The following is a 16,281-nucleotide window of genomic DNA, read 5'->3' as shown; positions in this document are numbered from 1 at the left end:
CCCACCAACATTTATACTGGTGCCTGTGAGGGCTTTGGTTTTTGTATGTTATCATTTGTGGGCAATTTTGAGTTCACCGAAGACTTTTCAGGTCTTCCTTTGTTTTCTAAAATGAATTCAAATTTAATTATTTCCGTTTATTAAAAATCATACTCTAGGGCTGGGCACGGTGGCTCACACCTGTAATCCCAATGCTTAGGGAGGCCAGGGTGGGTGGATCACCTGAGGTCGGGAGTTCGAGACCAGCCTGACCAACATGGAGAAACCCCGTCTCTGTTAAAAATACAAAAAGTAGCCAGGCATGGTGGTGCATGCCTGTAATCCCAGCTACTCAGGAGGCTGAGGCAGGAGAATAGCTTGAACCTGGGAGGTGGAGGTTGTGGTGAGCCGAGATCACACCATTGCACTCCAGCCTGGGCAACAAGAGTGAAACTCTATCTCAAAAAAAAAAAAAAAAAAAATTGCACTTTAAAAGCTGCATTCTGCCTTCATTTTTAAAGTGTGACTTATAAATCTTATTATTCTATCTTTTTAATAACCACGTATAAGGAACCTGTGAATAATTCCTGGTCCATTCCCTAACTTAGCTAGCTAAACACCTTCAAACATTGTTACCGCATTTATACATTTAATATACCCACATTCATCCTTTAGTACCTTGTCTAACTTTAAAAAATTCTTCTGAATATGAACTGTTAGAAATGTAATCGTTTAAATTCACCATGTGATAAACTCAGAGTTCCAATAAACGGATTCAATAGTTTATATGAATTCAGTAAGGTTTCTGCATAAATGCACTCTGTCAAATCAATTACTCAAGTGACCATTTTCTGTTGAAGTTACCCTGTACCCACTCCAATAGGCCAAATTCTCTTGATTATTACAAGTACTTTAAACAGCATATTTTTTAGATTTCTGAACGCTAAAATATTAATATAATATCTTTGAGCTTTTAAAGCCTTCTAGACTTAATTATAAGTCATCCAGGCTTGAAAGATGCTTCTATTAAGAAGGACAAATAGCATGCAGTAAAGGAACTTGCCTAAGGACCTGAAATTTTGGCTGCTGGGGTTTCACTGGGCAGCTCCGGGGACCTGGCTCCTCTGCAGGTGACTTCAGGACTTTGAGGAAGACGCTTCCAAGCCATCTTCCCCGGTTCCATATCTGCACCTCCATGAGCCTGTGTCTTCCCCAGGTTCATCCCTGGACCTCATCTGTATCTGGCATAGCCTTAAGTCTTGAGAGGTCTGCCCTAAACACCATGGAACCCGAGGGGGGGGTCTTAACTAGTCATAATCTCAGGACCACACATCTCCATGGGCATTGAAGGAATATCCAATGGGATTTTGTTTCTTGCATGACTTTGCTGGGCTTCTACTGATCTTGCTAAGGGAGGAGGCACCCCGGCATCCCGATGGCGGCAGGTAGCAGGGTGCGGTGGTGGTAATGGGAGGTGCAGTGCCGGTTCTGTCTCTGGGGACTTTAAGTATACGGCCTCTGGGGCCCCACCTGCTACTGTCTCTAACCTGGCTCAGTGCCAGGTGAGAGTGCACCTTCAGGCCAGTTCTTCTCCAAAAGGTGAATACAACCACTGACGTCCACAGCCATCCTACAGGTGGGATGCCTGGCCTCAGGGCTCAGGCGGTTCCCTGGGCCCTAGGAGTGAAATTCGCCTCCTCTCATCCTCCCTACAGGCTAAGCCCCCGCATTCACCCTCAAGGTCTTCCCCTCAGACGTGCACCTGGGTCATAGTCCCCCAGGCTCCCCACCCTTCTGTCCTTTCCCTCCTGTGTGTGTGCCACTGTGCTCTACATACTGCCCCAGGAAACAGTGAACACACACAGGCATTTTCCTCTCCTTTTCACCCTGGCAGCCTGCCTGGACCTCATAGTGGCAGTTTCCAAGCCTCCTGAGGAACGTCCCAAGTCTGCTCATGGCATGGTGAGGGTTACTATGTAAGGCCCACACCCGTGGTCCATGACCAGCTCCGGCCACGAGGACTCTAGGTATTTGGATAAGGGCGAGGGACCTCTTTGAAGCAGAACGTCTTTAGCAAACCTTCCTTGTTCCCCATTCTCAGCTCATGGTGTCATCTGCTCAAAGCCCAACAAAGGTGGGAGGATGGGCCCGGGCTTTGCGCAAGGCCACAAGCAAGTCAGCCTGTTCCCTGGAAAGAGACCGTCCCCCTGCAGGGATGAGAGTCCCCACGGTATCCCCAAGGAGCGGGGGGGAAGGGAGCAGCCCTGGAGATGATCTCGCACCTCCTGCTGGCGTCACCAAGCCCATGGAGAGGAAGCGGCTGTCACTCGGAAGATGAGAAATTGGAGTCTGAGGGAGGCCGGCTCCTCCAGCCCTATAAGAGCGCAGGGACCTCTTGAAGCAAAGACCAGAAGAGATGGAGCTGGACAGAGCTGTGAGGGTCCTGGGCCCTGCCACCCTGCTGCTCACTTTCCTGGGCTTGGCCTGGGCTGTCCAGGCGGCAGACACCTGTCCAGGTAAGGGCACTCCAGGGCCTCTTGTTGGAAACTTCTCGTCCCTGAAAGCTGGCAGCTTCGTGATTGGTGGCTTCCTGGCTTCCAGGCCTTGCACCAGGCCATGTGGTGCATCGTCCAGCAAAACAGCAGCTCTGCACACCTCATCTTATGGGAACAAATGCAGAGGCCCTGAATGGATGTGGCATCTCAGAAATGGGGCTTCTTCTGCTTGCCGTCCCATAATGGAAACCGAGGCAGGTTTCCACCCTCCCTGGGCCACATGTCCCTCTCTAAGCGTAAAAAGCGCAGTCACGGTGTTGTGTGGGGAGGGGGGGCTTGTGGTGCCAGCTGGACAAACACCAGTCAGATATTCTGCCATGATCACCATCACGGAGAGACAAGGTGTCAGGCGGGGATGAGCAACCAGCACTGTGGGACCTTTCCGTCCAGCACCTGCTGGGCTCTGGAGATGACATTTCCCATGGTGTCCCTGATGTGGCACAATAAAGGTGGCATTGTCCCCATGAGTTCTGGACCTCCTTCGGGGCTCCCAAGAGGACACTGCGGTGCCAAACCGTGGGCTTCAATGCATGGGAGGGCAGGTTGAAAATGCAGGTCCTGGAGTCAGGTCCTGACTTCATCCACCTGAGGCTGGGATGGAGGGTCAGGAATTGTGACGCTCCCGATGCTTGCAGAGATCCGTGTCGGGATTTCTGGAACGCATGCGAGACACAGAGATCTGGGGTGTGCTGTGGCTGGCATCACATTCAAGAAGCAGTCAGTGGAGTGAAGTGTGACACAGGCCAGCAACAGCAGAAATTCGCTTGGAAACTCCTGCTGGCTTGTTGTGGAGTGGTGGGGTTAGGGTGGCCTTATTTTCTTCCTTAAACACTTCTAGAGTTTCTAAATGATCAAATAATAGCCCGTGTTATTTTCATAACACACTAACTTGAATTTGAGTTATCTAAAAACAACAAAGCTGCATTCCAGTTCTAGTTTTGCACCAACTTGTTCTGTGTCCTTGAAGGACGCCTCCCTCTGTGGAGGAACGAGGTGGACCCACAGGAGCCCATCCATTCTCAGATCTGTTCCAAAATCAGGCGTGGGAGTCGCGATGGTAGCCCTCGCTCCCTGTCCTTCTCACCCGATATTGATTACAGAACAGACGAGATTAGGATGCTACCCTGAATGGTAGGAGCTGAAATGAACCTGCACCCCTAGGTAGGTAAGGAAACAGAGGCTCAGAGGGGTTAAGGGACTTGTTTCAGGACACACAGTACTGAGGAAGTAAGGCTTGCCTTCGGGCAGGGTAGCCTCCAAGGCCAGGGTTCTGCCCCAAATCACCTTCCTGCCTGACCAGTGCCCGAGAGGTGAGGACAGACCAAGTGGCCACCAGAGCAGGAAAACCTCCTTTCCAGGTGACCCTCCAGCTGGGGGAGGTGGCTGTGGCTATAGCCATCTGCCCAGTCCTGATGTCACCAAGGTGGCAGGTGCCTTTCAGTTGAGTGGTGTGTCTGTGGCTCAGTGGAGTCTTCAGGCCCAGGTGACACTAAGTGGCCACCTGTGTTTTTTACAGAGGTGAAGGTGGTGGGCCTGGAGGGCTCTGACAAGCTCACCATTCTCCGAGGCTGCCCGGGGCTGCCCGGGGCCCCTGGGCCCAAGGGAGAGGCAGGCACCAATGGAAACAGAGGTAGGTGCGGGCCGCATCAGGAGGCCAGGCATGGCGGGGGGCACTGGCTCTTGCTCTTTTTGAAATTAGATGCTGAGTTGGGCACCCCCCAACCCCATGGTTCCTGGATCGAGAGCCTGGGTCGGGTCCCTGCTACAGCCAGGAGCAGAGCTGACTTCTAGGGCCCAACAGGGTTCTGGAATGGAGGGAGCATCTTTCTTAACTATTTCATGAGCTCACATTTGGACACGCTTTTGTAGCTCTGTCTCCTAGTCCTTGATCCAATTCCAGCTTTGCTCGGCCACCGGCACGACTTCTAAGTTCTATGTCCCTCCGCCTTCCCACCTCAACCCGGAGGCCACGACGCTCTTCTCCGCCTGTCTCAGATGAGGAAACTGGGGCTCAAAGAGTCCAGGGATTTCCCTCTGTTCTCACACTTGGAAAGAAAAGAGCCAGGATTCCACCCATGGTTTCTGGATTTCCAGCTCCTGGCCCTTGAGTGAACAGGAGAGCCCCGTGAGGCCTGGGTCCTGGGTCTAGAACCTTCTGGTGCAGGATGGGCAAGCCCGGGCGGGGCCACAGTCACATCGTAGCAGGAGCAGGGTCATGGTCATGATTGGAAATGGCAGCTGCCAGCTCCAGGGTGGGCCCTCTGATCCTGGGCCGGGGAGTTTTGCTCAAGGCAGTGTCTTTGGAAATTGCAGGAGAACGCGGCCCCCCTGGACCTCCTGGGAAGGCAGGACCACCTGGGTCCAAGGGTAAGGAGGGGACAAGAGTGAGGAGGGGCTTTGAGGCTCTTCCAGACCCAGCTGCAGAGGAATGTGGGCGGCCCTTCTGGGGCTGCCACGCTGTCCTCCGGCGCTGTCCTCCGACACTGTCCTCCGACACTGTCCTCCGACGCTGTCCTCCGGCACTGTTCTCCGGCGCTGTCCTCTGATACTGTCCTCCGGCACTGTCCTCTGCTCCGGCACTGTCCTCCGATACTGTCCTCCGGCACTGTCCTCCGGCACTGTTCTCCGACACTGTCCTCCGGCACTGTTCTCCGACACTGTCCTCCGGCGCTGTTCTCTTGCTGTCCTCCGGCACTGTCCTCCGGCGCTGTTCTCCGGCACTGTCCTCCGGCACTGTCCTCCGATACTGTCCTCCGGCACTGTCCTCCGATACTGTCCTCCGATACTGTCCTCCAGCGCTGTCCTCCGGCACTGTTCTCTGGCACTGTTCTCCTCCGACACTGTCCTCCGACACTGTCCTCCGATACTGTCCTCCGGCGCTGTCCTCCGACACTGTTCTCCGGCGCTGTCCTCCGATACTGTCCTCCGATACTGTCCTCCGACGCTGTCCTCCGGTACTGTCCTCCGACACTGTCCTCCGACACTGTCCTCCGGCACTGTCCTCCGGCGCTGTCCTCCGGCGCCCTCCTCCGACACTGTCCTCCGACACTGTTCTCCGACACTGTCCTCCGGCGGGAGCCAACGCCTGCCCAGGCAGGGCTCCTGGGGCTCAGTCCAGGGCAGGGTCATCAGTATGGGAGCTGGTTCTCAATGTGTGTGGGGGAGGGTCTCAGTTTGGGGGAGTGGGGTCCTCAGTATGGGAGCTGGTTCTCAATGTATGTGTGGGGGGGTCTCAGTTTGGGGGGGTGGGGTCCTCAGTGTGGGAGCTGGTTCTCAATATGTGTGGGGGAGGGTCTCAGTTTGGGGGAGTGGGGTCCTCAGTATGGGAGCTGGTTCTCAATGTATGTGTGGGGGGGTCTCAGTTTGGGGGAGTGGGGTCCTCAGTGTGGGAGCTGGGTTCTCAGTGTCAGAAGAGGGGTTCTTGGGGGTGTAGGGAGACGTTCTTGGGGTGCGTGTTGGGGGAGGGGTTCCTGGTGGGCCGGTTGTGGGGAGGTGTTATCAGCATGGAGGGAGGAGCTGTCAGTATGGGGGAGAGATTCTGGGATGGGCAGAGGTTCTGATTATTGGGGGAGGGACTTGCAGTGTGGGGGGGGTTCTTAGTGGGGGGCTGTCTGTATGGGGGAAGAGGTTCTCAGGTAGGGGAAGGTTTTCAATGCAGGAGCATCTGCCCTGAGGGTGGGTCTGAGGCCAAATCCTGTTCCTCTAAAGTGGAAATGGTCTTGGGATGGGAGTGTCTGCTCACTCCTCTGTGACCCACTCAATCCTGGCCTCTGTCCCCTGAGCACGAGGCCCTGTCTTGTCCCCTCCTCCTGACTCTGCTCAAAAACCAGGATCAACCCCAGATGGCTTGGAGAACCATGCCAACAAGCTCCAAATACAGAATTACTAGAAATTCTCTGCTTTAAAACAAAGAATTTCCTGATATATTTTCTTGAGGAATATTTTGAAGAATCAGGGAAATATGCAGTCGGAAATTGAAGCTCCCTTTACTCACTCACCTTTACCCACAGACCTATTCAGGATAAGACCACCCTACACTCACCAAACCCCAGGCTCAGTCATGGGTTGTGTCTAAACGTAAAATACGCAGGGTTGGTGCCCAGACCCCAAACAACCCTACCCCCATCATATCACCGTGTCCACCAAGATGGGCTGTTTGCAGGCCTTGGGACCTCAAGAGAACCCTGAAGATCCAGGCTCCCTCTACTTGGCATGTGGAGACCTCAGCAGTCTCTGGAATGGTGGCGTCTCCTTCCCCAGGGACCTCCGAAAGGGGTGCATGGGGTGGAGGGGCCAGTGTAGGTAACCCTCGAGGGAAAGAAAAATTTGGTCAACAGAAGCAGGGTCAGGGACTCTTTGATTGGACCCATACCATCTCCTCCTGGGGAGGCCCAGAAAATGGTCTCCACTTTCCACGCAGTGTCCGTGGACCAGTGGGGGCTGAAGGGCTCTGATTTCCAAACTGTGTCCTCTCTCATCCACGAACAGGAGCACCTGGGGAGCCCCAGCCGTGCCTGACAGGTGACTGGCCATCCCCACTTGCCCCCACGGCTTGTGGCTGCTCTTGTCTGGAAGTTCAGGGTCAGACGACGCCACTGCCGGAATGAAGTGACAAATAGGAACAAAAGAAAATGGTTGCTTGCCCGTTTCCTTGTCCTCTAATTATTCAAGGAAGTGACAAATATTGTCCAGACAACTTACATACATTTCATGGCAATTTTCTCCTATCTTCTAATCTACCCCAGAAGGCCGGGAGCCCAGGAGCCGAAGGTGGGGGTGACACTGGGAGGTGGGAGGGTCAGGCCGACTGGGTGTGGCCATCACAGCTGTGTGGCCCTGTCTCTCTCTAGGCCTCAGAGTTCTGCTCTGTTCATACAGACGCCTATGGCCCTGCTCCTCCCTCCTGGGCTTCCCTCCCACTGCCCCTGCCCTGCCCAAGGCCCCTGTCCTGCAGCCACTGCCTGGGTTCTCTTCTCAGGCCCACGCACCTGCAAGGACCTGCTAGACCGAGGGCACTTCCTGAGCGGCTGGCACACCATCTACCTGCCTGACTGCCGGCCCCTGACTGTGCTCTGTGACATGGACACGGACGGAGGGGGCTGGACCGTGAGTGGGAGACTGAGGGGCCCTGGGCAGAGGTGGTCAGCCTGGGAGACCCGGAGTCCAGGCTGCACACCTGGCCGGAGAACACGCTCTGGAATTCTCTATTCCCCTGGTCGGGGACAGAGATGATGGGGGAGGTGACCCGTGGGTAAAAGTCCAGGCCGTGGGGGAGGCTGGGAGGGGCCTGGTGCTCTCCTGCTGTGTGGCTTGGGACTTGTTGCCTCCCCTCTCTGAGCCCCCATTTCCTCCTTCATCCCGTGGGGTCTGTGAGGAGACCAGGTGGGCGTGCTGGGGACCCCAGCCTGCGATGCTCTGCCAACTACAAATGCTGCTCCTCTGGAGGGCGGGTCCCCCGTGCTGTGGGACATCGGCCTGCCCCGCCTGGCTCCCGTCCCCTGGCTCCTCCACAGGTTTTCCAGCGGAGGGTGGACGGCTCCGTGGACTTCTACCGGGACTGGGCCGCGTACAAGCAGGGCTTTGGCAGTCGGCTGGGGGAGTTCTGGCTGGGGAACGACAACATCCACGCCCTGACCGCCCAGGGTAGGGCCGCTGCTGGGGCTTGGGGGTGAGGGGGCCCTGAATGGGGGTGCCCCTGCCCCTTAGGCCTGGACTGCCTGGAACATAAGCGCCTCTTAGCCCACAGGGGAGTGGGCCCTGAGCACACTCAGGGTGGCACTGGGACCTCCGAGGGCTGCGTCCCCTGCCGCAGGCTCTGGTGGCATCAGGACAGGAGAGGGTAGAGCTCTGGGCTGAAAGCCTCTTCTGGTCTTGGCCCCACTAGCATCTCAGACCCTGAGAGTGGGAAGGAAGGACACAGCGGCCCCATAGTGGAGTTTGGGCCCAACCCCAACTCTGCCTCTAATCCGCTAGGATTTGGGAGTCAAGAGTCTCGCCCTGTTGCTCAGCTCACCCTGCCGGGTCACAGCTACACAGGCCCTGGGGAAGCTGCGGTGCTCTCTGCCCTCTGCCTCCATGGAGTCCAGACCTCCTTCCAGGCTCTGCCCCAGATCCCCAGCTCCCATGTCTAAAGGTAGAGGGTCCTTCTGCTGGGACCCTGAAACCTTCCTGTAACAGGAACCAGCGAGCTCCGTGTAGACCTGGTGGACTTTGAGGACAACCACCAGTTTGCTAAGTACAGATCATTCAAGGTGGCCGACGAGAAGGAGAAGTACAATCTGGTCCTGGGGGCCTTTGCGGAGGGCAGTGCGGGTGAGTGTCTGCTTGGGGTTGTGCGGCCTGGGCTTCTGAGGGGGTTTGGGAAGTGGAGAGAGCGTGCTCAGTGTCCTGGCAGTCTGCGGAAGAGGCCTCACCTCTGAGCCGGTTTGTCCGTCTCTACATGCAGACACTAATGTCTGCGCTCTGTGTAGCGTGGGGGGTCACGGGACACATCAGCGCATGACTGCAGAAACCCCAGCAAGGACATCCGGTAGGAAGGAAATCTCTGCAGAGCAGGGACCTATGCACACGACAGCAGCTGCTATCTCTGTGGGGTGTGGCTGGAAGGGGTCTGCCATGGTGAAATCCGGAGTAGAGAATGATGATCCCGACCCCTGCCTCCTGTTCTTCTGTGAAATAAAATAGTGCACATTCGGTGGCAGGGCTAGACCTAAAGACAAATTGCCAAGACCACTGCCGACAGCAGGGTAGTAGTCACTGGAGTCACGGATTGCACTTCTTGGATTGTGCAGTGCACAACCTGATTAACCATACATGGAGGACACACCAGGCCAGGCTTCAGGTATAAAGACTTATACTGCCTATAACGATGTTACTGCCTGTAATGATGCTCACATTTCCTCCTGCACAGGTGATTCCCTGACATCCCACAACAACCACTCCTTCTCCACCAAAGACCAGGACAATGACCTTAACACCGGAAATTGTGCTGTGATATATCAGGGAGCTTGGTGGTATAGAACCTGCCATGTGTCAAACCTGAATGGTCGCTACCTCAGGGGGGCTCACGACAGCTTTGCAAACGGCATCAACTGGAAGTCGGGGAAAGGATACAATTACAGCTACAAGGTGTCAGAGATGAAGGTGCGACCTGCCTAGCCCAGGCCGGCCTCAGGGTCAGGACGCCTCCACACACAGTTGGTGGGGGGTAGGGTTGGGAGCTTGGCCCTAGGGTTTTTAAAAGAAACACATGTCGTGATTCTAAATTGCGTTTGTCTTGCTGTGCGGAAGAGGTTCAAATCCTGCTGTTTCCACAATCGGCCCTTCCAGATTTGTGACATTAACTCACCTCAAACCTCTGTCTTTCCTTGGCAACAAGTAAGAATGTGTTTCTGACCATGCCAGCAGGAACCTTCCTTAAGAGCAAATACAAGACTTTGACGCTATGATGGGCTCAGAGTGCAGCCCTGCTCTGGTCCCTGGGCAGGCTAAATGCCTTCCTGGGGCTCGACCATCTGGGCTTCTCTGTGAGCTGGATGGTGGGGAAGTGAGAAGGCGCATTGGAGAGGAGGTTTCTCCTGCAATCAGAGATGCTGTTGCCTGTCCAAGGCCCCCAGCCTCCCAGCCGCAGCTCTGCCCACTCACCCCCGTCACCCAGGCTTCCTGTCGCCCGCTCTGTTGGGTATTCGTGGGACCTGCTCGCTACTTCCTCACAAGCCAAAGCAAGAGTGTGCCTGTGACTCCCTCATCAAAATGGAGAGAGTGGTTATACAAGGCAGGTGCGAGGGACCCGAGCACTCCTGAGAAGGGAAGAATCCTCCTTTTGGCCATGAGTGTCCAGCCCAAAGCTGCCCTGCAGCTGAGCCCAGTGCAGTTAGAATCAGAAAGCCAAGGGCCCTTCCACCTGCTTCTCTCAGGCAAGCCGCCTGCAAGACAGCAAAGTGTATTAGTGCAGCAGCTTGTGTCTGCTGAGGACGGCACCTGGCCTTCTCCTCTCGCCACCTCCTGGTCTTCCTGAGGACCCATCCCCTGTCCCCAGTCCCTGGCCAGCTCAGCCCGATGAGGCTTTTGGAGGCTCCACATCCCGGCATCGGCCAGTGCTGACCCTTGTCCGCCTGTTTGGGTCCCTGATCCCTCTCATAACAGCCCTGCCCTTGTCCTATACCCTCTACTCAGAGAGGATCCAGGCACGTCCAAGGAGGCCATGATCCCTCCCTGAGCGTTTTAATGTGGGCCCCCTCCTTCCCCTACAAGGGTCCCTCCTGGGTCTTAGCTGGTCTAAGCCCCACGTAAGTCATGGGGAGGGTGAGTGTCTGGGACTTCTGGGGGGATGTGCACCATTTCCTCTGAGTTCCTGGAGGGTGTGCACCATGAAGATCGGGATGCAGCTCTGGCCTCACCCTCCGTAAGCCATCCCCACCTTCCCTCCTCACTCTGGGTTCAAGGCCTGGGATGAGCCAGGACAGGGGGAAGCAGGGACAGCCCTGGGCATGGCCCTTCCTTCCTGGGCCAGCAGGAGGGGGCCACACCACCCACCCAGGGGGCTGACCTGTCCTCAGTACAGAAACTAGCAAGCTGTCAAACCTGAGGGTTTATAACTAAATGATGGGGTGCTGCCCCAGGAAATTACACCCAGACATCTCTTTTCTCATAGACCTGGGTCCCTAGCTTTTAGACAGGATGACACATCATTGACAGGTACTGACTTTACATGCATTGTAGCCTCACACTTCAGCCATTCACTGCTAGGCAGTCTTCTAGGGCAGCAAAGAGCTCAGCCACACACCCCGGGCCAGTCAGGATGAGACCTCCCCTCAGAGGGGAGGGGACTCCCCTCAGCGCCATCCACCCCCCATTCTGGGCATTTCAATCTCCAATAGGAGACCGAAATGAGGAAAACATGCACCTCACTCAACTGTAAAGTGAGGAACTTGGAATTCCTCTCAAATCTTGACCCTCGAGTTCTAGAAACGGGGTCCTCTCTGGAATCTATGATGGCATTATTCTGGCAGGCAAAAATAAAGCTATTAAATAAAGAAATATTTTTAGTCTGACAAGTCAGAGATTTTTTAAAATATTGTTTTTAAAATTTTCTTAATTGAGAGAGGAGCTAAAAAGTAACTTTTTCTAAATATTTAATGTAGCTTTGCTATACTTTATAAATACTCTCAAACTTCGGGGATTTGTTGGGATAAGAAAAAGTACTTATTAAAATGCAATCAGTATGTCAGGGGGCTTGTGTGGTTAGCACAGCACAGGGAGGTCATGGAGGCATGTGTAATTAACCTAATGTCACATAAACATATTTGCATGACACGTGCATCACATGTGCATATGTGTGTATGCGTGCACCTGCGGGGCCTCTGGGAGGTGTAACTGAGGCAGGCATCAGAAGGGCTCTGTAGGACCAGCTGGCAATGGGCGAGTGCCTGGAGCTGCAGGTGCCTGCTTCTCCGATCTCCCGAGAGACCTGCCTCCTGCATGTCACCAGTGCTGCCTCGGGGTGTCTGTCTCCCTCCAGAGCAGGGGGCTGAGCCAGGTTGGGGCCTGAGCCAAGGTCAAGAGTGTCCCCAGGACTGGGCTGTCCCTGTCCCTCTGCTGGGGACCACTGCTGGACTGTCCCTGTCCCTCTGCTGGAGACCGGCGCCTCCCTTCCTGATTTTCAGAGGTCTCAGGCCTCTGCTGTCGGGAGGGCTGGAAGAAGGGACAGCACCTGGCAGTGGGCCTGTGCCCACTAGACCCTAGATTCTTAACTATAACTGTGGTTTCTGTGGTCAGGCTGGGGGTGATGCAGGCATTCGAGCCAGACTCCATCTTGAATAGGGGCTGAGTGAAATGAGGCTGAGACCTGCTGGGCTGCAGTCCTAGGAGGTTAGGCATTCTTAGTCACAGGAGGCTGGTAGGATGGGTATCACAAGATACAGGTCATAAAGATCCTGTTGATAAAACAGGATGCAGGAAAGAAGGCGGCCAAATCCTACCAAAACCAAGATGGTGACAAAAGTGACCTCTGGTCATCCTCACTGCTCACCATATGTTAATTATAATGCATTCGCATGTTGAAAGACACTCCCATGACAGTTTGCAAACACCATGGCAACTTCCGGAACTTACCATGTATAGTCTGAAAAAGGGAGGGACCCTCAGTTCCCTGCCCCTTTCTTGGAAAACTCATGAAAGATCCACCCCTTGTTTAGTATGTAATCAAGAAATAACTATAAAAATAGCCAGTTACCAGTCCTCAGAGCTTCTCTGCCTATGGAGTAGCCGTTCTTTTGTTTCTTTACTTCTCTAATAAACTTGCTTTTACTTGATGAACTTGCCCCAAATTCTTTCTTGTGGGAGGTCCAAGAACCCTCTCTTGGAGTCTGGATAAGGATGCTTGTTTTCCCCAAAGCTGTGAAGCCTTGCTTTGTCTGGAGTAACTGACATTGAAACCGCCACTGTAAATTAGGACTGAGACAATGAAAGAGATCTGACTGAACCAACTCCATCTTGCTTCTAACCTCCAAGCTGTCCTTGTTCATTCCTAGGCATAGGCTGAACTAACTTTGTGAAGAACTTAGTTTATAGTTAAAAACAAAGATGGTAATAGCCCTTTCTCAAAACCTCCTTCTTGCCTGGGGACTAGACTGCTTTTGTAGGACTAACAAATTAGCCACAAGATTAGAAATTATGGTTTAGGCGCCATGCAGCTGGAGGCTACAAGATTCTGACCCTCCCTAAACTGCTCCTAAAGTCAGTGCTTGAGGTATTTTGTAGACCCTGCAGTTGATGGCTCAGCTGGCACCACCCAGATTGATAAACTGGCTCATTTGATCTTGTGGCACCACCCAGGATCTGACTCAGTGCAAGAAGACAGTGGGGACTCCCTATGATTTCATCTCTGACCAATCAGCACACTCGGTTCATTGGCTTCCCTCTAACCCTGACCAATCAGCACTCCTGGCTCATTGGCTTCCCCCCAACCCTGACCAATCAGCACTCCTGGCTCATTGGCTTCCCCCCAACCCTGACCAATCAGCACTCCTGGCTCATTGGCTTTCTCCCCACCTACCAAGTAGTCCTTAAAAACTCTGATCCCTGAATGCTCGGGGAGACTGATTTGGTAATAATGAAACTCTAGTCAGGTATCCTGCACGGCCGCTCTGCGTGAATTACTCTTTCTCTATTCCAATTCCCCTGCATTGATAAATTGGCTCTGTCTGGGCAGCAGGCAAGGCGAACCCATTGGGTGGTTGCAACATCAGGAGGGCCCCGTCCTTAGGATGAGAAAGGAACCCGCCCTGCAGGGCTGGAACCCCATGTATCAGGAAGGTGAAGCGGTGTTCCCAGAAAGCTCCTCTGCAGGAGAGAGGGCCATTTAACAAATCCAGGTCCAGGGCAGTCCTGCACCTCCGAGGACTCTCTCCATGAAGGTGTGATGCCCTCTGGGAATGGGGGCACACCCTGACCCTTCCCTGGGATCATCATTCTCCATGCTGCCCCTGCTACACCTGCTCCCAGACCTCACTGTCACTCACCTTCACCTCTCCAGAATCTCTGGTTTCTGGTTTTGTCTTCCCTGTGCTCTGCCTCCTGTGGAACTTAGGACCCTTCCATCCTGCACCCAGAGACTTTCAGCCCTTGGGCAATGGAATTGCTGCAGCCTGATCCCCACCTCGCTTCCTGTCCAGTCTTCAGGAGGAACCGACCGAGTCTGGGGCTCTGTGAGGCCTCCTGGCCTTGGTGCTGGTGGCTCTGCCTGGTGCCCTTTGGTCCCTAACCCTGTTCAGCTGTTAGTACGTGTTTACGGAGACATTGGCCACACGGCATTATGTGTGGTTTGCGCTCCCAGGCAGGGTCTCGGAGTAGAACTTGCCTCATTCAAAAGCAAAGTCTCTTCATTTCAGCTGGTGAAGTGCAGCGGCATTTTGCCCTCAGAGACCTGGGCTGTGTGGCCTTCATCAGTGACCTGACTTCTCTGAATCTTCCTTCTCGCGTGACATGGAATGACAGGGTAGATTTGAAGGACCCGGGGAGTAAGAAGAATGTGCTCCCACACCGGGTGTGCAATGTGCACAGCATCACCCACCTGGCCCAGCTGCCAGTCCTCCTCCTACAGGACTACCTGCCCAGCTGACAGCCCTTGTCTGTGAGGCCTCCCCTGGACGCAGGAGCCCTTGGCTATAGGTCTCTGTTGTGGGCTCCAGCCCTGCCTGGCCTGCCCCCAACACCTCCTGTCACCTGCCTCTCTCCTTGGGCTGAGTCCAGGCTATTCTGTTGAGGGTATTGGGAGCTGTGCCCTGGCATAGGAGTGGCAGGCAGGGATTGACTCTGTTGTGTATCCAGACCTGGGAGAGGAGGACGGAGCCACCTGATGTGGGCCGGGCTCCAGCAAAGGCCTCCCTCCCTGCTGCCCACACGAGCCAGGGCGGGCTCCCTGAGGTCAGCGCAGAGGCCAGGCTGCCTGCCTTTATTGCCTTCAGAATCTGCTTGAGGGAGAACTGGCTCTCTTCTTCTCTCTTTCCTGGCCTGAGGGACACTGTCTCCCTCCAATAAGCTGATCGTTGGGAGCTGTGACTGACAGGCGCCCAAACCTTGAAACCAGGTGGTTCTTGCCTCCATCGACCCAAACCCCCGTGTTTCCTGCCCTTTCCCTTCCCTTCACCATGGGTTTCTGAGTTCTTCCAATGCTTCCATGCCTTAAGTGCAATTTATAAAAAAAGAACCGGGAAAGGGCCATCTTGTGGATTCCAGGAAAGGGCCGTCTTGTGGATTCCTATCCCGGCCCGCGGGATAGTCGAAGCAGGCCCTGGAGGAGGGGGTGGGAATTTGGGGAACAAGAGATACGAGAAATGGAGACAAGACAGTGCTCTGATCAAGTCTCTTTTAATGGCGGTAATGCAGTGCCTTATATACACTTGGAGGGAAAGGGGTTGGGCCAGAGGCGGAGATGATCTCATCGCAAAGGGCGTGACCAAGTAGGTATTGGTTTCTCTGGTCGAACGTCATGTTGCACCTGCGCTGTCAGGTAGTAATTTTCGCGGGCGCGGGAAAAATGGGTGAAGAAGAAGCAGGAAGAGCGCCATCTTTTATGAGGTATTAATACAGGGAAAAAAGGCAGATCTAGGGAGGAGGTAGAAGGTGGAAATGAATAGAGCTCAGGCGTTTTTAATCGTCAGTTACCATTCGCTATGGCCAGGGCGTGCAGCTCCGGACAGATTCCAGGCTCAGCTGGCTCTAGGCAGGGCGTGATGTTGCTCACCAAAGGTGGGATGTGATTTTAGGCTGCATTCACAAAGACCTGACATCTAGAACAAGGAAGATGCCATACTCGCCTCTGCATAGGTCACTCCACACCTGTGCCCTGGGTTCTAAGTTTTGCACTTTACAGCAACCTAGGTGGAAACACTGCTGGGGAACGAGTGGAGAGCTGGAAACAGCATTCTGGGAAGTGGCTGAAGGCAAGTGGGGAGTAACAGGCAGAAAACATGGCCTGCTGCAGAGCATGAACTGTGCATCGTGGGAGGTGACCCCACACTAGGAGGACATCACTGTTCCAGGCTCCTGGGCATGGAGGGTCCCTCCCATCTCTTTGTCCCCAGCCTCTCTGGGTGTCTGTTCTTGTCCATTTATTCCTCTGTGTCCTAGGCTTCTTTCCTCTCGCAGTAGCCCGTAGTCAGAAAGAGTGGGGTGGCCAACTTGTCCCAGTGAGCCTGGGCCTGCCCAGTTCTGGCACTGAGTATCCCATCTCCTGGAAAAGCCC

The 16,281-nt window shown here is 54.4% G+C and overlaps 1 protein-coding gene across 4 annotated transcripts; it reads left to right on the top strand.

The window, feature by feature from the left end:
- Nucleotides 1–2,383: 2,383 nt before the first annotated feature.
- Nucleotides 2,384–9,799, top strand: LOC102131557 (ficolin-2). Of its 4 annotated transcripts, none has more exons than XM_045374229.3 (8): nucleotides 2,384–2,495; nucleotides 4,051–4,164; nucleotides 4,848–4,893; nucleotides 7,024–7,055; nucleotides 7,513–7,640; nucleotides 8,048–8,177; nucleotides 8,712–8,846; nucleotides 9,445–9,799. In XM_045374229.3, the coding sequence occupies exons 1-8, from the start codon at nucleotides 2,396–2,398 to the stop codon at nucleotides 9,690–9,692; spliced, it is 933 nt and encodes a 310-aa protein (XP_045230164.2). In that variant the 5' UTR covers nucleotides 2,384–2,395; the 3' UTR covers nucleotides 9,693–9,799. The 4 variants fall into 4 exon arrangements, with proteins under 4 accessions (XP_045230164.2, XP_045230163.2, XP_005580537.3 ...); XM_045374228.3 differs by having other exon boundaries at nucleotides 7,489–7,640; XM_005580480.5 differs by having other exon boundaries at nucleotides 4,848–4,901; nucleotides 7,023–7,055.
- The last annotated feature ends 6,482 nt before the right edge of the window (nucleotides 9,800–16,281 follow it).

The sequence above is a fragment of the Macaca fascicularis genome, chromosome 15 (genome assembly GCF_037993035.2).
Source record: "Macaca fascicularis isolate 582-1 chromosome 15, T2T-MFA8v1.1".
NCBI classification, from domain to species: domain Eukaryota; kingdom Metazoa; phylum Chordata; class Mammalia; order Primates; family Cercopithecidae; genus Macaca; species Macaca fascicularis.
The sequence above is the reverse complement of the archived record's forward strand: the minus strand, read 5'-3'. Positions and strand labels throughout refer to the sequence as shown.